General features: G+C 44.5%; 1 protein-coding gene across 2 annotated transcripts in view; it reads right to left on the minus strand.

Moving 5' to 3' along the window:
- NARS2 (asparaginyl-tRNA synthetase 2, mitochondrial) overlaps positions 1–13,956 on the minus strand; it is a 48,716-nt gene extending 34,760 nt beyond the window's left edge. For both annotated transcript variants that reach the window (XM_059494050.1, XM_059494049.1), the window contains exons 1-5: positions 13,777–13,956; positions 10,561–10,670; positions 10,069–10,189; positions 9,259–9,399; positions 6,049–6,129 (exon numbers count right to left, since the gene is read on the minus strand). In XM_059494050.1, the coding sequence (XP_059350033.1) occupies positions 6,049–6,129; positions 9,259–9,399; positions 10,069–10,189; positions 10,561–10,670; positions 13,777–13,899 (576 nt within the window). In that variant the 5' untranslated portion in view covers positions 13,900–13,956. The remainder of the gene's footprint in view (positions 1–6,048; positions 6,130–9,258; positions 9,400–10,068; positions 10,190–10,560; positions 10,671–13,776) is intronic.
- Positions 13,957–24,178: the final 10,222 nt, after the last annotated feature.

Genomic DNA, 24,178 nt, shown 5'->3' on the forward strand with positions numbered 1-24,178 from the left:
GCCCCAGAACCATGGCCAGAACACTAAAGAGAAGAGCCATGGTTTCTGGTTTCTCTTTTCCTGCAAGCTTAGTTCAGACATTCCTTGTTTCACCAGTGAAAAATCCCACCTAATCCTGTAGGATGCAGCTTCTAAACAATGAGAAGGAGACAAACTAGAAGCAAGAAAAGAACAAGAAGTCAGCCACAAAATCTCATTGCTTTCCCCCCAATCCACAAACAGGATATAACTGTCTCCAGGAGCTGGGGCCTGGTTTATTTATAATGACTTTGTGGAATTTTTCATTCTTCAAATTAGATGTGATCTCAGAGAGACATAAGGAAAAGAGAAACACAGTGACTAAATAAAGCGAGACAATCTACAACTCAACTGGGCTCCTGAAAACCTGCAGCCTGTTTGAGAGGTCACTGAGAGATCCCAAGATGTTTGTCTGCATTGTGAGCAGCTCCTGAATGGCTTCAGAGAGAAGGTGAAGCATAAACACAGCAATATTTAGATTAAATGTTACTGCCACATCACCATCTGATCACCTCCCCTCTCCACAGCTGCCCACTTACTCTCTCTCATCCTAAGGCACAATACTCAATACAATGGTACAACACAGCTCATGCAGAAAACTCTTCTGTGCAGGAAAAATGAAATACCTCCCTTTTTGTTCAGAATGGACACCTTCAGCAAGGGGAGATTCCAAAATTAGCAGCTGCACATTTCATAGGTACAAGTATCAGCTAATCCACTGGAGGTGATTCCTCCACTTTATACATTTGAGCACAGGCCAATGTTCCCAAGTGCCTGTGCCCCAGATTCATGCTCAGCCTTTTAGATCAAGATGGCTTCTTTATTATATGAAACCACAGCTACTGGTACAAGATAAACAAATGGTAGGGGACCCTATCCCTTCGCTGCTTACACTGGCTGAGACTGGTTTTCATGTCCATAACCAGCAAAATGAAGCAACAACACTGTGGTGCTTTTACTTCAATTAGATGGACGCTTCTCCCAATTCCCAACCCCAAAACAAGGACTTGATAAAAGATTAGGAGGTGAATTATGGGTGTCCTTTCAAGCTCTTTCCATCCCAGAGTTGACAACTACCCAAATTACAATGGGGGAAAAGGGAGAAAGAATCTGTATGAAACATCTTGGTGGCTCAGAGCAAATGTGCTATAAACATGCTAGTATTTGACATCAACTTCAAAGGCTTTTTATTCTCATTCTAAATACAAGAACAACTGGATTTAGTACCTGTTTTGTTCTTCATCTCCTCAAACGTCTAATGATTTAATTTAAAATTATTCCCTTTGATGTCAGTCTTGTATTAACTTCTCCTTGAGGCAGTTAGCTTCAGGAGAGTACAAACTGTTTGATTCTGTCTTACACTCTATGCAAGCCAAAAGCATGAAGGGATCAGAGAGGACTTGAAAAGCTCACAGAAATCATTGCTGTAGCTCTAGCCCTGGCCCAGACAACCATGCTGCTGCAGCTTCCCAGAAACACATCTTTAATCCAGATTTGCCCTCTGTGACACCCCATTATAAACATTATTGGATTTTCCTTTTCAGACAACCCCTGCAAAATTCCTAACTTCTAACAAGTCCTCCTTGCAATTCCAGTCCTAATTCTGACCAGCTGGACATGCACTGAGCAACAGCAGCTGGTTCTGCTGAGACACACATCTCATAAACATGTACTGGAATGCATAACATCTCATAAATACAGACTGGACAGGCAGATATGAATCAGGTAGAAATGAGGAGAAAATGGGAGAGCTAGAACATGAAACAGCCAGCTGTCCCTCAGCTCAGGTCCAGCTTACCCTGATCCCTGCTGAGCACTTCTCTGAAGTACCAGTCTCTCAGGCACTGGCTGCCTCCCAGACCATCACACATCGCTAAAAGGTTAAACACCTTACAGACACTAATACTGTGTTGTGTTTAACTGTGATCCTCCCCAGCAGATCCCAGCTTTCTTTGGTGCTGACAAGGATATTTTTCAGTAGTACCAAAGGGATGGTAGGAGTAAGTTTCTGCATCTTCAGGAGCAGGTACATATTGCTGGTGCCACAGCTGGCACAGCCACAAACCTGCATGATTAGGAACATAAAAACAAAAAGACATTGACTCCTGTGAGTGAGGGGCAAAAAACCCTCGAAAACTCAACAACCTCCAGATGCATTTTAGAGAAGAACTATACCTGGACAGTTCTTCAGGCTTACAGTTAAATGTCTTTTCAAGCAATGAAATGGCCTGATCCAGACCCTGGGTTCAGCCAGGTGCCATGAGGTGTGCATGGGAAGAGACAAGGCTCACACAGAGCACATTTACCTCTGACAGGGAGAGTGCAGCACTCCTTACACATAGAGATTGGTCCCAGGAAGGAATATGGCCACAGGTAATAAACCTACATGTGAGATCTTCTTTAAGGAGCTGTGAATGCATGATACAGCTGTTATACTTTGGAACTCACTGCATACTGAGTTCCCTTAAAAGGCTGCAGCTGGGCAGCAGGGAAAGTGGCTGTGGAGACCCACACTGAACCAGCTGGAGTGTCCTGGGCCAGACAGGCTCTTACAGAGCACTGAGAAGCCTTCACCTTCTCCACATCAGATGAAAGCAGCCATACAAAGAAAATTTTCCAGACAGCAAAGTGGAAAAGAGAGCAAGAGACTCAGAAAACAGGGAGTCTTCAACACTGCAGACAGAGTGGGAGGCTACTGAAAATAGCAGGGAACAGACATGCAGCTGGGTCACAAGGATGAAAGTACGGCAAATTTCTTAGGACGCAGCCACAGAAGGTGACTGAGTAAAGTTTCTTGCAACATAAAAAGCTGCTAAGAATTCTAGACTTCAGAAGAAATAAAAAAGAAAAATAACCAAAAAACCAAAAAAGCAAGGAAAGAATCTGTGCTGAGGTGTAAGTGCTAAAACTGCTGGTATAGGGGAATTATTTTCAGATTAAAATAGAAAAAGGGCTATCTGCCCCTGCTGATCTGCATTCTCCCTATTTCAAGAATTACCTCATCCTGCTCTGGATGATACTAAAACACTGCTTTCAACAGTCAAACTTCTTCTAGTATTTTCAATATATTTACTTTATAGAAAGAAGCACAAACAAGATGCTTTCTCCCCTACATGCTCCCACTACAGGAAGACACTGTCAACAGTGCAGAAAGCCACAAGATGGTGTTGCTGATGTGGGTTAGGTTCTGTCTAGTAGTCTTCACACTTCTGGTAGTTTTTCCTCAAACCTACACTTTTCAGGTGGAAAAGTTTCCTCTGGAGTTGTTAGCATCTTGTGACTTATTTATTCTTTAAAATGTCCTCTGCTTACTGCACTCCTTTCACCATTACAGTACTTCATTTTAAAAACATTTAGTTGATTTGCCCAGCAGAGAGGGAATATGGATTCTCCCCCATCCCAAGTCCTAATATGAGACCCAAAGCTATGTACAGACTCATCAGTAAATCCAAAACCAAACAAAGATAATGAGGAAGCTGAGCATATAAACAAACAAATCCTACAGGATTAAGAGTTTTGGGAATCAAAGACCACATTTCAAAAAGCCTTTTCATTCTAACTTCAGATACATTTTCCCCCATTTCTTCAACTCACATGTAAAAACATATTCATACTCTCTTCACTTTCCATCCTTTCAAAAGAATGCACAGGCCTGAGCAGCCATCAGATGTTAGTCAGAGGATTAAAATTGTGCTAGTAAGAGAAAACAGCTATTTAAAGGCAATAGTACGTAGTGGGTACAAAAGCAGCCTCTACTTGGGTCCTAAAGGCTATGCAACTAAAGTCTTCAACTTACTTCACCTGCAGCAGATCAGCAAAACTGGTGAGACTATTAGTTCTACACACTGCCCAAGGGAGCTAAAAAAAAAAAAAAAAGAAACAAACCCAAAAGGCAGAAAAACTCCAACCTGTTAACAGCAGATGTACTGCAACTACTACAAATTCAGGAGTAATAGGACACCAATTCTGGCTGCAGCTAGAAGACGGGTCTTAAAACTTAAAGAACAGGATTTAAATATTTTTTGAAACCAAAGAATCTAATTTGAAGGTTGTTTTCATCAACTCCCATCACCAGATATCTTAGTTCCTCCTCAAATCTAAGTGGAACATGAATTTATATTCTCCCTTGTCCTGTTCAAACAGTGAATTAAAGGCTAGTTTAGAAAGTGACTGAATACAGCAGACAAGAATGTCTCGATAGTTGGTTTGGTTAAAAGCACATGAAGATTCTGGGCTTTGCTGCAAACACCATACCCTTATTGTTATGTCTGACACCCTTCTGTGACTCCTATTTTGTGTCTGACAGCATTACATACATCACATCACATACAAGGCAGGCTCAATCTTCTCCATGTTTTCACTGTCAAAAAATAGTATCAGTGCTCCAGCGGAGTGACGTGACCCCAGCAGGATAGCATGCAGCCTCAGAATTCTGCTAGCCAGGACCAGTTGTAAATAGGGCTTTGCAGAAACAAAACTAAGTCCTAAATTAAGCCAGACAGTGAAGCTGTAATCAAAGAAAAAAAACAGGAAATCAGGGAGAACTCCCCTCCACCCAGCAGCAAGTGGGTTTGTGAATTCCTTCCTTTATGGCACAGGCCATTTAATGGGGCCTGACTTGGCATTTAGTGCACACTTTTCAAGAACAGCTGTAGTTACAATTCTCCAAGACAGGTACTATTTGCACCTCAGTAATCCCACTGGAGAGGAATAAAATATCCACCTTGAACCACGCATTTAGATAAGATCCAGTTTATACAAGTTTCAGGCTCACAGTTTAGCACCTCAATCAGCATTTGCATCAGGGCTGCAGTCACCACCAGCCACCTACGCTGCAGTCCTGCATCCTCTACAGCTTTCAAGTGGATACAATTTGTCCCGAAGACGCAAAACACTGTACAGCTGCAAACTGCATAATGTTTCCATCATTAAGTGTCACTTGTTTTCACGTCTTAATTTGCATGCAACAGCCTGGAGTGAACCTTGGGTAGCATTAAGGCATCTCAATTAAACAGGAACAATTTAGTTTAGCTAATCAACCCTATTGTCCCAGCAAGCAGAAAGCTGAGCCACATGTACTGGTCTGGAAGGGAATCACTGGTAGCACAGGTTAGACCTTGAGATCCTGGAGAACAAGCAGACAGAAGCTTTTTTTGTCACAAGGCTGTGCAGAGTGGAAGACACGATCTCACAAGTAACTGCTACCTCAACAAATTTTCTTTTGCTTACAGATGAATCACCAGCAAAGCTGGAGACAATACGCATACCAGGCAATGGATGCTGTTGTTTGAGACAGAAGACTGAATTTCACATACAGAAGTATAACAGGCAGTGGGATTCTGTATGATTAATGACTGTGGGGTCAGGAATCATAAGAAATCTGTGGGGGAGATCTTAGTGGTTATGACTGCGTTTCAGTTTCACAGGAGGTTCTGACCCATGATCTGAAGTACTCTTATAACAACAGATTGCGCCAGTAATTCGGTGTTTATGGAGAAACTCGACAATATGGGGGGAGAATTCCAGCACACAACAGGAGTAGCTTGTAGGGAGAAACCTGTATGTACAAGTTGGTGAAAAGGAGTTTCAGATACTGCTGACTTTTTTTTAAAGAATTATCTCATGATTAATTATATTCTTTGTTTCAAAGCTAAGAAATACTTGAGTGTAGTAGTCTGTCCTGAATGGCCCATCCCATCTCTTGGGCTCTTATGATCACATCATTCTGTTTACTAAGATGTTCCACCTCCCTCTGTTATTCTTTGTAAATTTTTCCACAGCACCAGGAATAGAACAACCTCATCAGTACAAAAGGTGCTGATTAACGCACAATACAGCAATAAAATAAAAGATAATGTATCTGTTTAACTGTCTAAATTATTAGTTGAAACAAAGGATTTCTTTATTAAAAAAAAATCACAGAAGTACATAAAAGGGTTTATGAAGAGAAATATTTCCTCTAACCTTTAATAACTCAAGAACTGCTTTACAAAAAACCAAACCAAACAAACTTTATGAAACCCAACTTACCTCAATTTGAAAGAGTTCCCCAGCACCTTCACAGTCATTGGATGTAATTATGGGGGTATGAATATGCACATATCCATTATCCTGGAACAGACAGAACAGCAAAGTTAACAGCTGTCACCCTCAAGGATGACATCAACCAGTACACATAACTAGGCCATTAGCCCCCAGCCAGGACAGCACATGGAGTCTTTTGGGCAGCTTCTGGGACAGATGACAAACTGAATGCTACCATGATTTAGACATCATCGTTTACTATCGGTGTGTTTTCCTCCAGGTTTCAAAACCAAAAGAGATTTATGTCATTACTATGAGTTTTTTGCAATGGCCTATTTCCATACCATTCTCTTTTCTTCTCACTTCCCCAGCATTTTTATAGTTTTGGGCAGTTTCAATCAAATTCACCCCTAAGACCCCAACACTTTGTTTCTTTCAGCTTTTTGGAAGACAGTGGTAGGCAAGGACACACTTTGTGTGCTGCATTAAGAGACGTGACCAAATGTGTTGGATGACAAAAATCACGTACTGGATGAAAGAGACCTTAAAAACACCCAACCACCCATAAAGTGTCAGTCCTACTTTGCATCTTCTAAGATACTGAAGTCAAACTGATTTTAAGAGACAGGGTATACCCTGGCTTGGTTCTGGTCTAGGTACCTGCAGAATTACACATTCATGTAATAGTTCATAAATCCAGCAGAGGCCTCTGAAACCAGTAAGGCTGAATGAAGAGAGCCCCTGTTCTCTGGATTTCTCTGCAGTGCAGCCATGGCTTTTAAAACAGCTGCAACCCAATATTCAGTGGATAGATACATTTTAGCTGCACAGCTTTTACCAGAATAATATAATTCAGCCAGTCACATGAGAGGTCCTGGTCCTTATCACCAGCTTGTTAAGGGACTAGGAAGACAGAAGTAGTATTTACTGCCCACTCTAAAATTAATTTGGAACAAAAACCTCATATGGACATGCAATGCATTTTGTGGGAGTACAGTAACACAACCAAGAGGGAGCAAAGTCCCTGCAGTCAGCTCTAGGCTACCTTGGTTACAGGTGCAAATTCCTTGGCTCCTCACTGGGATCCAGTTACTGCACAGAAGGGAGTCTTGGATCCAGAGCTACTTGCTTTGCCTGGAGAAGGAAGTTTCAGTCTACCAGTACAAAATGCAGGCCTCTGACACAGTTCTCTGCATATTCAGGGCCCTGCTGGTGACATGGCCTCCCAGATCCACATGAGATGTTAAAAAATGCCTAAATTCCTTATACAGTGGTAGCAGTTGCTGTAAAGAAGCACACTTCACATAGAAGATCCCTTACATGCTTTGGAAAGTACTGCAAACTGCACAGATCTGAAATAAGAGAATCCCCATAAAACCTCTTGGATAATTCCCCTTATAAAAGCTTCTAAAATAATTCAAGTTGCATTACTAGCTCTCACAAACCTGGAACTTAATGTACAGAATGGAATTTGCCATTCACAATGCAACTATCTTACTGTGCCTAGGAACAATGTTCCTATCCCACATGGACCACAATTCTCAGAAGATTTAAAAAGGACATTTTAGCTTTCAACACCCAAACCAAAGGCACTTGGCACTAGTCATTCATTCCTGGAAATGAACAGGCTAAAATAGAGAGGTTTTTAAAGTTACAGAGAGTCTTGATAATTTTGTGTATTCAAAGAGCTCCACTTATTTTCTTCCACCATTAAGCTCCTTACAGCTTCGCCCAGTGAAAATGGTCAAATTGTACTTTGTAGCTACGGTATGTTCTGACATTGTCAAGTTGGAAATTGCAATATTCTTGGGATGATGCAAGTGGCAATTTTAAGACTTCCTTCCATTAGAGACAGAATAAAACCACAGACATTCCTGGTACTAGGAGAGTTCTCACACAAGCATTTATAAATATCAGGTCTGGGACCAAATCTTGCCTTATTCCTTTAAAAATAACTTTAGTGTAGCTGCTGCTGCTAAATTGATGATAGAGTCTATTACAAAATAGAGTTCTGCTCTTGAACGCTGTAAACAGGAAGGATTGTCAGAGCCTGAGCAGGAGGGGGTTTGGAGAAGCAAAGCCTGAATAAGGCTGTTTTGTACCTCGGCTGCCTGCGTGTCCAGGTTTGGAAGCACAAAGCGTTGCAGGCAATGCCATCTAGTGGCTCGACACCGGCACAGACTGATTCCCAACACAGCTGGCCTCTGTCTTGGGAGCCGGCACAATGCTGAAACCAGCTGCTTTACCTGACATGGGACCCCCCACCCCACCCCAACAAAACCCACAAAACTCATTCAAACACCATGCAATTCCACACAGGCAGTTCTCAGAGCAAGTAAGTCTTCTTTGCCATTGCAGGCAGCAAAGACCAGCTAACCTGGAACCAGAAATTCATCTGAACATTTCTAACCGGTTTCTTAGGCCACACTAATTATTACAGATGAATTTTGTCATCAGAATTATCTGAATGTGATTCTATTCTATCTAAAGCCAGCTTATCTAAACTAAAACATGCTTATTTCCAGGAACAGCTTTAAAGAAAGGCTCAGGTGTGCTAGAGGACTCACTACCTTTCTTTTTCTAGTCACGCATGTGACTAGAATCTATGTGACATCTGGCATCAGAGCCAATTCACTGCTCCCCTGCTGCAAAAAGTCTGTGCTGTGCTCACAGCTTAAGAGTGACACATTCAGAAAACACAGGTGGCTCCCACCCATGAGTTTCAAATGCACCAGACCAGGAGTGTCATAATGTCAGCCAACAGCATCCACACAGACTTGTACTGCAGTAAGAGGCAAGAACTGAGAATAACATGAAGCTCTGAGTCAGTTGGTCTGTGTTCCTGCATCACAGTTTTTTCCATGTGGGCGGAGGTTTCTGTCCAAGGACCATAAGGTCACTGCAGAGGATGGGTTAAACACAATCATATTATGTTGTGTTCCACAGACCACACACTTGCAGGCAATTATACTGCAACTCTGTGAAAGGGATAAATAACAGGAAATGGGTGGAAAGACACTGACAGGCCACAGATGCACTAACCAACATAACCAACTGCATAAGCAACAGTCTGGCCAAGATGCAGCCAGGCTCTGGCCTGGAAAGAAAACCACTGTGTGCAAAATCCATGTCATGCTCCTTCCCTGCTAACCTGCTCCCATAGAGCCAGCCTGGGTGGAGTGTTCTACTCGAGAGGCTGGGTACAGAAGGGATTACCTGGAAGAAGGAGTGGATGCTGGCAGTGGCCTCACTGCGGATTCGCAGCAGGGCGCCCAGCGTGTTGTTCCTGCAGCGCAGGTGAGGGAACTGTCGGACGTACTCCAGCGGGTGCCTCTCCCTCATTTTCAGGGGAAATGACTGGAAACAACAAGGAAATCAAAGTAAGAGGATGAGAACTTGGGAGTCCATGCAGTTTTATTGCTATTCACAGAATGCCATCTCGCCCTACTAAAACTCAATCACCATTACAGAGCAGAGAAGAACTAGATGCTTTTGCCTATCCTCTCTGCTTATTTTGTGTATTTTACAATGCATACAGCAGAGCAAGATCCATGAACATGAGAGAAAGTATCAGCATTCTAAAAGACTCCACCTTTTGGATGTTGAGCCCCTCTGAAACCCAGCTGTTCACCTCACTGCTGCAACAGCAAGCTGGTTCTGAACGTGCCTGTGGCAGATATGGCTCTTCCAGCTGCATAACCTGGAGTGTCTTGCCAGTTCCACTGTTTCTCCAATCCATGGTAAGCAACCTGCACAGGTAAGTGCTTCAGGGTGGGACAAAGGCATACTCCTAACTGTCAGCCTGTGCACATTTTCCATGGAGAAATGGCTCTGTCACAGAAAAGAGCTTTCATGGTGATCCAATGTTTCTCTTTTGATGCACCCTACAGACACTGCTGACAAATCAAAGTCTGCAGGATCACTCAGACTTAAAAGAAAATACAGTTTCAAGCATGTTTTGTTGGATACTTGGCCCTTCAAGAATTGATTTCTAGCAGTCCTACCCCTTCTGCTACAGTGACATACCCAAATATCACAAGGTCCCACCACATGAATGGTTTCAGCTTGCAGCTCCATGTTTTGCATCTTATGAGGACTTTTGACAAGCTTCCCTTGCACTTCCACTGCACTTCCAAAAGTCAGGTCTCTAAGAAACAAAAAACAACAGCTTAACTAGGTGCTGATACAACTACATTCAGAAGAGAGATTCCTGTTAATTTAGCTGGATTACTGAGGGTCACAAGAGATGCTATAGCCATAGAGCTTAACTGACAAAATGAAAAATTATTAAATGCAGAGGTGGGAATGGGAAGAGACTCACAAAGCTATAGAAGAATTTAGAACAAGGCAGGAATGTTGGACAAGCAGGGAGAACAGTGACAGGTTTTTATCAGAAGAGGCTCTTGGTGGAGACAAATGCGGCTGGCCAGTCCCTGGCACAGGGAAGGAGGCCTAAGCAGACCCCTCCAAGCACTGCTCAGCACATGTTATTTCTCCAGTTATTTCAAATGGATCTACCTCTTTTCCAGGCTGGGATCAGCAACCACCTGGAGGCTTTCCAAAGAACTCCCATCATTTATGTGCAGGAACAAAACTTCCTTCTGGGATCGGACAGAGCGAACCCAGCCCTAGAGGTAAAAGAAAAAGAAATTTGTTATTTTTTGGCAGGAACGCTGTGTGCTCATGCTCTTCTTCCAGCTGAGCTGGACACACCACTTCAGGCCTACTTCAGCGTCTTACTGAAATCAAACAGTAACTGTTTCTTTAGAGGTGAAAAAAAAATAATGATAATAAAAAAAAAAAAGAAAAAAGTTAATGTCAGTTTTTGACTTCAAAGCAGAGAGAAGGAATCCTTAGGCAGAGACATCCTTCTGAGGCAGAGTCTCTTCCTGAGAACAGCAAGGATTAAAAAGATGTACCTGCACCTTTGGGGAGCTGAGAACACAGAAAGCAATGAAGTGCTCTGAAGATGTAAAGTGTTTTGGCAAAGTACATATTCCTATAGGTGATGTCCCTTCCAAACTCTTCTTACTAAAACAGGAGAGAGCAGTAATGCACTCTTCTATTCATTACAATACACTCAAGACCATTCTGATGGTTTCCAGTATCAGTTTTGTTGTTGCATCCTTGTAGTAAGGTTCCAATGTTTCAAATCTTCCAATTTGTTCACTACTGGTTTATGTGCCCTTAAATGCTGGACTGCTAAAACAATGTTACATGTTGCAGCCAATAGATTCACATGAAAAACTATGTATTCATGCAAAACAAAAATAAAAATTATTGCCTCGGATGTTTTTCCTTTCATCTCAAAAACCAAGACTGCTTCATTGAGCCCATGGAGAAAAAAAAAGCTATTAAGAAAAAAATTTAGAAATACTTTGTTGAGTTTCATGAAAAGAATAAAACTAATGATACCCCAATTCTTTGTAACAGCAAAACAGGAAAACTGACCATGTACAGTGCAGGCTAAATGTCTTAATTTGAGTTTTTTAAAGACATATAAATTTTAATTACTTTTTTATGGGAAACATTAAGTCAGTACCAAGGCAGCAAGCAACAGTAATAGCATGCAAAATGTAACTCCCATAGTTGCTGCTCAGCTCAGCAAAGCTGAGACAAAGCTGGCCAAAATTATCTGCTGAGAGCCTTGCAGATCAAATTCTAACAATATTGTAGAGAACTAAACCCAGTGCTGATTAAACAACCAAACTGCCTCTTTTCCAGCCAGTTTCATCTTTTTCTTAACTGGAAGGGACCAAATAGTCCCAACGACTTCAAACTGGGCAAGTGCTTTAGGGATTTTTTACCAGGAAAACTAATTCAAATCCATCTACTTCTGTCACCCAGACAGAACAAACCAAGAATTAATCAGCACCAGAAGTAAAGTGTGTTATAGTTTTAAGAACTACTACTAGCACAGGCAAGCATTACACAGGCTTGTATAACATGCTTTCCATACTCTATGTAAGAACCATGGAAGATTTTAAAGACATGAATCTAGTGAGTCAGACAGGGTAAACCACCAGAAGGAAGAACTAACGCAAGAAACATGATCATCTGGACATCCTCTTATTTGTATAGTGAAAGTAAAAGGTATTTCCTACAGTAACATGCTGAAGCTGTTGTGCATATCCTCTGTATTCCAGGAACACACCACGTGTGTTATACTGGATGCATGTTTAATGTATAATGGCAGGTATTTTTCCTCCCCACAAACACTCCTTAACAAAACACACCAAAAATGAGCAAAGAAACATTCTCAAGAGCTTTTTTTGCCACCTCATCAAGCAGCTCTGGAATCTTTTAAATAGGAGGAGTCTCGCATCCTGCAATAGGAAGGAAAAGCACACCCACAGGCTTGTATTGGAGCAGCAGAGGCTGCAGCAGCAATGTTCTGATCACTTCATACCTACCAGAATAAACGTACAATAAAGGTGACAACCCTGACTCTAACAATTAGACTGCACGTTCCAACAATTGGGCCATTATAAGATTGGATTTAAGCCAGACCAGATTCCTAGCCCATTTTAATATAAAACCCCCACATTTTGGTAGCAAAGGGGAAGAGCAAAGCAGCAACGGTCTGGAGGACAGGGAAGATGGAGGAATGACAGTATTGCAAACTTTAGCATTGGTTTATTCTAGCTTGCATTATTCATCAAACTACATCCAAAAAGAACCAACACTGGATGAGCTTCTTCCTACCCTATTAGGCTTAACCTATGTGTGAGCAGGAATACCAGTGTGCTACAAACTGGTTTTTGGGTTAGTAGAATCACAGAAAGGTTTGAACCAGAAGGGACCTTAAAGGTTATCCAGTTCTAACCCCACTGCCATGGGCAGGAACACCGTTCACTAGACCAGGTTGCTCCAAGCCCCATCCTGGCCTTGAACACTTCCAGGGATGGGGCAGCTACATCTTCTCTAGGCAACCTGTGCCAGTGCTTCACCCCTCTACAGTGAGAAATTTCCTTCTTATAAATCTAAATGTATCCTCTTTCAGTTTTGTTTAAAACGGTTACCAAGTACCCCAGTCCTTTTCATATTCGTCCAGAAATACTGACAAGTACATAGCCCTGCATGGAAGCAGGGACTCTGTGTGTGCAACCACCGCTCTGCCAGTTGCAAACACCACAAAAAAGGGGAACAATCCCGTGCCAAGGAAAAGTGCCCCATAGCTAAAATGCCCATTAATTCCAGGCCATCTTGGTTCACAAGAGGAGCCAAATACAAACGTCAGGGGAAGTGTTACCGATGGTTCTACTGACACTGCTCTAAACCTGGACGTATGTGGCACAAGACCTGTGAAAAAGCTTTAAAAACAGCAGCACACAGGGAATGGCTCGCTCTCCGGAACAGATACATCCAACGCAGCGGAGAGCACGTTCAGCACAACCCAACACGGTGACAACGCTGCTCCGCACATGCCGAGCGACCCCAAGGCTCCGCCGGCTGCGACAGCAGGGCGGGAGAACGCACACACAGAGCGGCTCGGCACGGCGGCACAGCAGATCCGGGAGCTCAGCAAAACGCTCTGCAGGGCTCCCGCTTCGCTCGCTGAAGCACGGGCGTGGGCCGTGCCCTTCCAGGCCCTCCCCTCCGCTCGGGCCCTGGGCCGGGCGCCCTGGGCACACACACCCGCACTCTGAGCGGCCCCGGGCACACACACCTGCACTCTGAGCGGCCCCGGGCACACACACCCGTACTCTGAGCGGCCCCGGGGGGCACACACACCTGCACTCTGACCGCCTCCGCCGGCTCCCGTGCCCCTAGCGCCTCGCGCACCCGCAGCCGCACGGCCCGCGGCAGGGAGGCGCAGCGGCGCAGGGCCCGCCACCCGCTCCGGGCGCACAGCATGGCGAGGCCCAGCGGGGCCGCTCCCCCAGAGCCCGGCCCGAGCCCGGCGCCCGCTCCCGGTTCCCGCACGGGCCCACGTGAGTCCGCCTGCTTCCCGCCGCCCAACGTGACGGCCCGCCCAGCCAATGGTCGCCCCGACTGCCCCCGGCCAGCCAATCGGAACAGAATGCGCCTCTCGGCCCACCTGTTCCGCCTCCCTGCCGCAAGCGGCTCTGGGAAATGTAGTTCTTCCTATGGTGTGGCGGCTCCTAGCGGGACACGTGGGAATGGCATCCCCGCGAGTGGGAGTGAGGATGCTCCGTGGCCACGAGAGGGATCCCGTGTTGGGACACAAGGGATCCCCGTGGCGGGGGTAGGGTATCCTACTGATCGCTGGGACAACCTCAGCGGCAGCGCGATCTGGAGGTGGCGTGCGGTGCTTCTCGGGGGGCTTCAGCCACTCTCCCGTCCTTCTGGGCTTCTCTCAGGGAGCAGTGACTCTCTCGTGCCCCTCGACATTCCTCACTGCGATAAAAAGGCTATTTTATGATTGGCTTTTCTCAAATATTAAAATTAATATTATATGTGTTGTGTTAGAAAGTAATGTTGTATTGATTCTCTTAAGTAATATGTTAAATATAGTTTTAAGTTATAAAAAAATGTTAAAATAGAAACTATGCTATGTAGGATACTTTTTTTAAAGAAAGGACTTGCAGCGAGATAGCAGCCACAGGACACCTAAATCTTTCAGAGAAAAAGAATTTATTGCTCCCTTATCAGAAGAAATGAACTTTTTCCCGCCTCAAAGGCACTGTTGGATTCAGAGGAAGAAGCTGACACTGACCAGACAGAATCCTGTATTTGAGTGGAATTTATGCATCATGTATGAAGTGTATGAATATAAGTGTATAATAGCAACAGGCTATTGCTTTTAAGGGTTAATTCTTTTTAATGAGTGTCCTTTTTCAGGCTCGTGCTGCCCAGAAAAAGGTACCTGGACATCCATAACTCTGTGTATCTATTGTGTAATATTGTCCTAATTCAAATTGTCCAAATTATTATTAATCTAATTGTATTATTATTTTTATGACCATTTTATTACAACTAAACTTTTAAAATTTTAAAAAACAAGTGACTAGCGTTTTTCATACTCCCTTTTCCTGCTAATACGTGCACTACTTGGGTATGCTCTTCAAGCCTTGATGATGAATAAACCTTTCCTTCTGTTTCTTTTTGAGGCTTATGCCCCTCTGTCCTTCCAGCTCTTGTGGGTGGATGGTGAGGAGCAGCCATCAGGGTCTCCGGCCCTGCAGGGAATGACTTGGCAACAGGGGTGGGCTTAAAATTGGCCATGACCCAGCAATGTGCTCTTGCAACCCAGAAAGCCAATTATATCCTGGGCTGCATGCACAGCAGTGAGGCCAGCAGAGCGAGATGGGGGATTCTGCCCCTGCTCCTGTGAGACCCCACCTGGAGTATCCAGCTCTGGGGTCATCAGCACTGGAAGCACATGGACCTGTTGGACTGAGTACAAAGGAGGCCACAAAGGTGGTCAGAAAGCTGGAGCACCTTGGCTATGGAGATGGGCTGAGGCAGCTGGGGCTGCTCAGCCTGGTGAGAAGAGGGCTTCTTCCTTACTGCAGCCTTCCAAACTTAAAGAGGGCTTGTAAGAAAGACAGAGAAACCTTTAGTGCAAAGATAGGGGACAATGGTTTTAAAATGAAAGAGTGTCGATTTAGATTGCACACGACAAAGAAATCCTCTGCTGTGAGGGTGGTGAGGCTCTGGAAGATGTTGGCCACGTTGGCTGCCTCAAACTTAGAAGTGTTCAAAGCCAGGTTGAATGGGGCTTGGATCAACTTGGTCTAATGGAGGGGTCCCCTGCCCATGGCAGGAATGTTGAAATTAGATGGTATTATAATGTCCCTTCCAACCCAAAACATTCTGTGATTTTCTGAAATGTGTAAAGCCCTTGCTGCTTCCCCATGCAGCCTAGCCTTTGCTGCTCTGCTTGCCTGATTCCTGCCTGTCCCTGTTCTGCAGCTTCCCTGCAGGAGGGCAGCAGCTGAACACGCCTGCTGTGCTTGTGGTCAGAGGTCGCCTCATTGCTGTGCTTTGATCATTGCAGCACTGAGGGTCACACAAGAGAGCAGCAGTGGGATGCTCCAGGGCCAGGAGGTGCTGGGAGGCAGCTTTGGTAGTGACACTGCTTGCAGGGAGGCAAACCCTTTACCTTGCTGTAAAGTCCCAGGTAAGAAAGGAATTGCTGGCCAGAGGCTGCTTTTGGAAGAAACAAGCAGGGCTTGTGGAAAAGAGTGAGGAAAGCGTTTTTTACTTTCTCATGTGATTCTTTTTATCTGTGCATGAAAAGCTTCTTGTTCTCAAAGTCCAAAACTGCTTGCCAGGGCCTTCCTTCACCTCTGCTTTTGCTCCAAGTAAGCCTATGTCCCCACCTCTGGCTCAGTCCTGACCTGTGCTCTGCCCTGCCTGAAACACCATCCTGAGGAATTAGAGCTGCAGGGCAGGGCCACAGACATAACCAGCTGGATGAGAAAGACACTGAGAGGTAGGACAGGAGACCTCAGGGGTGGGGTGCAGGGAGGGATAGAAGCACATCCTCAGGCAGCAAGGACAGCTTTGCCAGTATCTGACCTCTGTGCCACTGCATGGAATCGTGCAGACTGCCTGGACACACATGGGATACTGCCTCAGTGCTGGATGGAAACACAGAGGCACACATGTCTTTGTACTCCTCAGTGAGCAAAATTAATTTTATTTTAATGCCAATCACCATCCCCTCCTGTAAGGGCCAGCACTGAGCTTTGCTGTGTGTTGGTACACTGCTGTGCTGTGGTTTCTCAGAGAATCACAGTGCAGGAAGGGGCTGGTGCTGCTGCAGTGTCAGGCAGAGATACAGGATGTGAATTTGTAGGAAAATAGGTCTCTGTCATTCAGGGAACTCCTGGCTTAATGTGAGAATTAAACATGTGTGTAATGACTGCTCAGTGCATGTCACATGTTCTCTGTGCCTGGTCACACATGGTGCATTCCTTACTGCTCTCAGCTATGGGGTTTTTTTTCTCCTGTTCTGCCATACTGCCCAGAATAATTTTTCCAGGGTTATTTGATTCATTAAACCCTCTTTGGACCACACAAACAATTAATGTAAGGAAGTATTAGAAGATAGCACTAGTGACAATGTCTAAACATACCAGGAAAGGGGTAAGGTCCTTCCCCTTAGACCCATCTGCTCTGTGGGTACACCTGTGGGTAATTGGAGGCAAGGGCATAACACAGGAAAGTCTGGCCTCAAGTGTTTTTGGACCAGACTTGAACTTTTCTCATCCAGGTGAGTATCCTTATCTACAAAGTCCAAATGGTATCACTATATTTTTGGGGGAAGTGGAGGTGAGACTGTAGTTAAATCTTCTGCTCCTGCTGTCATAAGTGGTGGGGCAGCCACTTTGTCTAGTAATGAGGGATATCAAGAGTAACAAAGAGAGAGATCACAGAAGCTCTGGGTCTTGCACAAGGGTGGAACAGAACCATGGCACCTTAGCATCACTCCCTCTTCCACCTCTTGCAGTGGTGAGGGTTACCTGGCCTTCACCTGATTAACCATCCTTCCCCAGTCTTCATGCCCCAGGAATTCCTTAGCCACACATCTCATGGAATAGCTCATGGAAATCCCTTACCCACACATCTCACAGCATAATCTCAGGGTTGTAGGCCCCAGTTTCTATAGCTACCCATCTTCTTTTCACTGCTGGATGCTGTCCTCACTGGCCAGCAGTTTGGCACCATCAGAACCACAAACCATAGCCCCAGGGATGACCCCAGATCTCGGGTTCTTCGAGTAGGTCCTTATGGGTCAATGCAGTGCTGCAGCTAACTCCCAGCATTTTTCCTCTCTGGTACATAGACTAGGTGTTCTGGAGATGTTTCAGGTGTTGGCAAAGACATGGCTGTGTATGAATGTATGTTTCATTTCTTGCCATGCGGAGCAGAACCCTTCTAAAAGCTTTCCAGAGAGCACTGGTGCTCTTTGTGGATCAGAGTAGCAATGTCAGTCTGGGCTGGGAAGCAGAATGCTGGTAGTCAGGGTGTCTGCAGGGAGGGAGGTTTAAAAGGATGATGAAAAATAATGATTCTTCTGTACTCATGTCTGGGTTTAGGAGACATGAAATCTTCCCAGTAGACGTTTCTGGTAGAAGCAGAATTTGTCTTCTAAGATGGTCCTTCACTGAGGGAAGAAAGAGAGAGGATTGAAGGTGAATGTGGCTGGGAAATGTGTAATGTGAGGTCATGTTAAAGGCAATGCACTTGGAACAAAGGATGCAATGACAAATGGTTTGAGGGAGTAATATGTATGATATCCATTCCTCCTGTGGCTAGGAGTGATTCCTGAGGAGCACTGGCCAGCACTCTTCATCTCTCTCTTTTTTAGTTGAACAGCAAAAATTTCTCCCATGGTAACAGAGCTGTGGGGTAACCCCAGCTAGAAGGTTTGTTCTGCAACAAGGTTTTATCCTTCTGAAATGAAGATCAAGTGCTTCAAAAATGAGCAGGAGGAGATGGACAAAGTTGTGTTTGAGGACCAGCTCCTAAAAGAAAGTTAATCTTTCCAGATCCTGGTCATTTTGGAAGTCACACTATCACCGTGGCCACACTATCACTGTGGAAATGGGGAGATGAAAAAGTGTTGGGAAGAGCTATTCCTAGCTCTATGGGGATGGCAGGAAATCAGAAGAGATACTTTGAGGGGAAGCAGTGTCTATGTTCAGGCCTTTACTCTCTGGGCTGTTCTTTCAACAGAAACATGCTCTGGATCTGCTGTGAGCAAAAAGGAGGCTGGAATATTGGGCTTTGTGCTGGCTTACTTCATGATGACACTATCAGAGGAAAAAGAAGCAAATTATTCATGAGCTAAGTAGAAACCCATTCTTAATGGGGCTGCAGAGAGATATTTTAAAGCCTGTAAAGCTTCACTAGAATTTAGATTTACCATGATAATTTCATTGGGCTCCCAGCATTCAAGTGGGTTTTATATCGTCCAATCCAATATCTGTAGAAGCCAGTGATAGCTTTTAATTTATTTTAACTGGTGTTAGATTGGGCTTTCACTGATGAGAAGTCATTTCAGAACTATCATCAGTTGCTGAAAGGTCAACCCAGTTCTCTGACACAAAGTCCTAGGCTATGGTTTGTTAGGAGTATTAAATTAGCTACTTATTCCCAAATGTCTCCACATTGCTTTGATGCAGACATATTTTGTAGACTCTGGAAGCAGACACATTCATACTTATTTTTAGAAGGATTAAATACCTTTCTTTGCAACTGCACAGGGGAAAAAAAGAGAGACATTATCTTCCAAAAAACTTTATTCTTATTCTCAAAACGCAGGTTTGCTGAGTAACAGTGCCTTATCCCAGCGTTTGCTTTCTAATAATTTATAATTACTAGAACCACAAACAAGTACTGGGTGAGTCATTGTTCAGGGATATTTTTCCTGGTGCAATGAGGAATATCCCTCAGCTTAATCTTGTACTGTTAGTTTTTTTCCTTAGCAAACTCCCTTAAGCAAGCCACATCTAATGTAGCCCTTTGCCCCTATTAATTCTCAGCCTATGGATTTAGGTCTCCAGCACCAGGAGAACCTGAATTCCCTGCCCACTACCACAGCTGTTAATAACTAGGGAAAAAAAAAAAGACTTGGTGCAAAAAAAGTTGTAACCCCCTTTGTTGGACCCAAACATCAGTTTCCCAGAGAACTATGATGAAAACAGCATACTCCATGTGTGTCAGTTTTCCAGCCTGCCCAGAGCCTGCTCTCATGGCACCTGTGTTGTTCAGAGCCCTGCATTATCCAAGTGATAAATGCTTTGGGTAAGTCTCCAAGGTGATCTCAGAAACTGGATTCCTCTGTCATAAATAAATCCTTTATGGGAACAGCCCAGTGCTGCCAAGGGCTCTCTGAAGGTCAGCTGACCCCACGGACCTTAGCAGCTCTCTGCTGTGGAGTAGCATGGATTGTTGGGATGAACATGGAAACCACAGGGTAATCATTCAGTGCTGTGAATATGGGAGACTGCTAACAGGAGCCTGGAGGAGCCTTTCCTGTCCCTCAACTTAACTGGCAATGCTCCAAAACTTGTGTGAGAAGTTCCTCCACCCGCTCCTGCTCCTTCTTTCTGCAGGGCTAGCCTGCTTTCCTACTGCATCCACAGAGGAAGTTGACATGGAAAGGGACACTCTGCTGGGTGATTAAGTCCACAGCAAACCTCTGAATCTGTGTGTGTGTCTTGGATTTAAAAGAATCTGTTGCTCCCTGCTTTTTTCCCAACACTGTTCCTTTCCTACTAACTGTGGTCCATGTTAGCAGGGCACTGCCTCATCCCCTCTCAGAAGAACTCTGAATTTGCAAATTGGCAGACTTGCAGATTCAAGGGTAGCCTCAGGGACTGATGCTGGGCCACTGAGGCTTGGATGGAGACTACTCCTGCATTAAGCAGCAAGAGGAAGGCTACAGCTTCCCAGCCCTGCACCTACGTGGAGGGAGAGAAGGGGGAAGTACACAGTAGCATTTCCAAGGAATGTTTTATATTTTGAAAGATTTATCTGAGGGTCTGAAAGGATTTAATAACTGTGAACTAATTAAGCGTACTAATTAACCCAGTGTTTAATCTCAACTCTTCGTTAGCTTCCTGTGCTACCGAAGCAGAGATGTAGTCCCATATATCATGACATGCAGCCACTTTGCTTAATTGTGATTTCTCTGCACATGGTGCAGGCACTGAGCCGCTGAGGTGATGAGAGGAACACGAAGGCCCACGTACAGGAGAAAATTAGAGGGGCGAAGCAGCCCTGTGTGACTAACAACCTTGAGATTATTTCCATGAAGAGGATATTGACAGCCTAATTTGTTTCCCCTCCCCATTATCTCTGGTTTATTCTCATTGATGCTGCTGTTTTGCTAAGGGAGGTGGAAGCAATCTGCTTCTGAGCACATGATGACAAAATGTCCATGTTATTCCTTTGTCCCATCCTTGTCACTATGGCTCCAAGCTGCTCTGCTGCAACCAGGAGGAGGATGCTGCTCGCTTTCCCCCTTCATGATACTTCCCCATGGGCTTGCCTTTCCATGAAGATTTTTGCTGATGCTACTGGTACTATTTTTGTGTGGAACCCACAGAGTCAACTCTCAGATCTCCATGAGCTGTTTCCTCAGTGCCACAGAAGAAGAGGCATCTGAAATAAATGCCCAGCTCAATCCAAAAATAGATCAGGACCAATGTGACTGTCCTGTATCCAGGGCTAAATAATTGTCCTGGTTCTGGAGCTGTGGGAGACCCTGTAGCAGGTGAATGTGGTGGAACTAGGAGACGGTGTGCTCTACAGCAGAAACAGAGACAGAGGATTTAGAAGATTGAAAATACTCATACGCACAAGGGCCATCATCCCAAGGCATGAGGACATCATCCCAAGATTGTCTCCTTGTGGATGCGATCTTTAGTGGGGGACATCTGAAATCCTGTCATTGCTTCTTCTCACAGCTGGCCTGAAAACTATGCCTGGGAAGATACCATGAACCCCAGACTGCCCAATGAAGGGCAGAATAATTGCCCCAACAGCACTCTTTGAACCAGCAGCTTCAGTTTGTACTCACCTGTAACTCCATCTCCGCACTGTTTACTTATTACTACTCACATAAACGTGGCATGGAGGTGAGCTTCTTTCAGGTCCACAACATCAGCTTGTAGTCACGATTCCTTTAGGAGCTACTCACTTAAAATTGTCTGGAAATGAGTCTGTGTGAGCAAAGGGTCATTAAATTAGCTGAGAAAACAGGCTGAAGTGGGGGAATGCAGAAGTCACCTTCCTTGGAAATTACCAAGGGAGAGCTAGGCACAAATCTGTATTGAAGGTGTCTTAGGAGAATGAATCAGACCTGCCAGGATATGGGGAGAGGGGGAGATGACCCACTGGGGACTTTTTTTCTGAACAGAACAAGCAAACGATTTTACGAGACCGACAATCCCCCAGTGTCTCCTTGTGCAGCCCTATGCAGCCAGCAGAGGAAATTGGTAACTGTACCCAGCAAGCCTGTTTTTAATTAACAAATAATTATCTACAAATTGCTGTAATTATTGCCTTGGATTCCAGAGGACAGGGACGTTAGTGCGAGATGAGCACAGTTTCCTTGCGAGTGAAATATTTTCCCTGCCTTATCTACAGAGCCCTGCTGCTGTGAGGTTTGGGACTCGGCAGTGCTTTCCTTTGGAGAAAGTGATAAAACATCTTGGGCTGGCTGGAAAGGGAAGCACGCTGGAAAAGGCACCAAAGGAAGGGCAGTTTCTTACATTTATCAGGTTGTCTGTCCTCATGCCGGAGTGTTTGGGGGATGCCAATTAAGACATAAACCTCATCAATGAGTGCCAGGAGAAAGGTTCTTGCATATTCGTGAGAAAACAGAGCAAAACGAGCATCCTGATTTGCAATCTTTCAATGAGAAAAGGATAAATCCAGCTTTGGAAAAAGATGATTAGTATTAATCCAGATCAAATGGAAGGCATGGTGTTTCCCTGAGCCTTCAGCACTGAAGGATGCTGGTCTGGACAGAGTGCATCAGTGGCCATGACCACCTTGATCACTTTTTGTTGGGAGGGGACACAGAGCACTTCTACCTCTTTTTCTTCAGGCTCTGCTGCCAAACCTCATGGTGGATATCCACAGCAACCATTTTTTCACGGTTACAAAGAAACTCTCCCATGGCAGCCCAAGTACTAAACACAGAGATGTTTATTGTCCTGCAGGGCTTACACCCTCTCAACAAATCTAACGGGGAAAATCCACTCCAGCTTTCAGGAGAGGCACTGAGAGATAGAAGTATATCCTGGCTGGATGAACACAACCTGCTGAAGAGTTCCTGAGCCCAGACTTCAGCCCTGCTAGGTATGTTTAATCTCTGAATTCTGTTGCTTTATTCTGTCACTTCTAACTGAATCCCCTCAATGTTGCCACTCGCTGCCAGGGTTTCCATGACAGCCTCCACTTCAAGAAAACAGGGTGCTTTTTATTATTCATCCATGGCATGTACCTTATGCTGCTGTGAAATGTTGCCTTTGTTTTTGCTGCTGTGTACTATGCCTTTTCCATGCAGATACTTACCATTTGGGGTAGGGGGACCCTGCAGCACCTTCCAAGGTGATGTGCATTGCCAACTCTTTTCAGCATCTCTTTGGTGGTAAGAAAACCCCATTTCAGTGAAAAGATGTGTTACTGTACTGGGGAGGAAGGGAAAAGAACAGGGCAAGCTGAGACCTTGGCCCTGCCCTCACCCTCATCTTGCTTCTACCACTGGGACAGCATAAAAGCCCTTAATCCTGCTCAGAAATATCTCATTTGCCCTGAAAAGACAGAAATGGCAGCTGATTTTCTTCTTTATGGGCTTGCAGGAGGAATTACTTTTTATGCATGAACCTGCGTCCCTCCTGATGCCCAGTATGGTCTCCAGTGTTGCCCGGTCTCAAGGAGCTTCATGCTCTTCAGACCCCCTGAGGTTTAAGCTCCTGGCATGAGCTCATCCTTTCAGAGCTCACACTGGGACCTCATCTGGCACAGAAAGGCATTTCTCAATCATTTCAGGGCTCCTTGTCAAGCTTCCCTTGCTGATCGTGTGAGTGAAAAATTGCTTGCTGTGAGAGCTGGGTCTCTGCCCTTAGCGTGGCGCCCTAAATGCTGAGACCTTGTTGAGAATCAGTAATGCTCCTGCCTTGTTCAAGGCATGGCTGTGGCTCAAATATGTGGCTCTAACAGGAAAACAAAGAAAAATACACCATGTTTTGGTGTTAGGATCAAGTGGTTTTTTGTTCTTTTTTTTTCTTAGTATCTATTCTCTCCCATGCACTGTGGCCTTTAAATAAATGGTTCCTAATAAATGAAAATAGTTCATGGACAAAGAAGCTGTCATGAGGAATGATCGATTGTATTTAATATTTTATTTTCAAGATTTGAAAGAAAAACTCTGAAATATCCTTTGGCAGGTCTGTGAACCTAATGGAGTGATTCACAGAGATACAGAAGGAACAGAGTGCTTGTTACCAGCAGAGCGGGACAGTATTGGTTGTGTTTCCTTCACACTTTTGCAACATGGCTGGAAAATACTGTGGGGAAAAGGCAAACAAACACAAAATTCAGGTTCAGTTGTTTCAGGCCTGCTGACAGGAGAAAAAACAGGGTTTTTTAATGACCGTATATCCATAATATTTAAAAACAGAGAGAGAAAATCAGCTCTTTGTTG

The sequence above is a fragment of the Ammospiza nelsoni genome, chromosome 2 (genome assembly GCF_027579445.1).
Source record: "Ammospiza nelsoni isolate bAmmNel1 chromosome 2, bAmmNel1.pri, whole genome shotgun sequence".
Lineage (NCBI taxonomy): Eukaryota > Metazoa > Chordata > Aves > Passeriformes > Passerellidae > Ammospiza > Ammospiza nelsoni.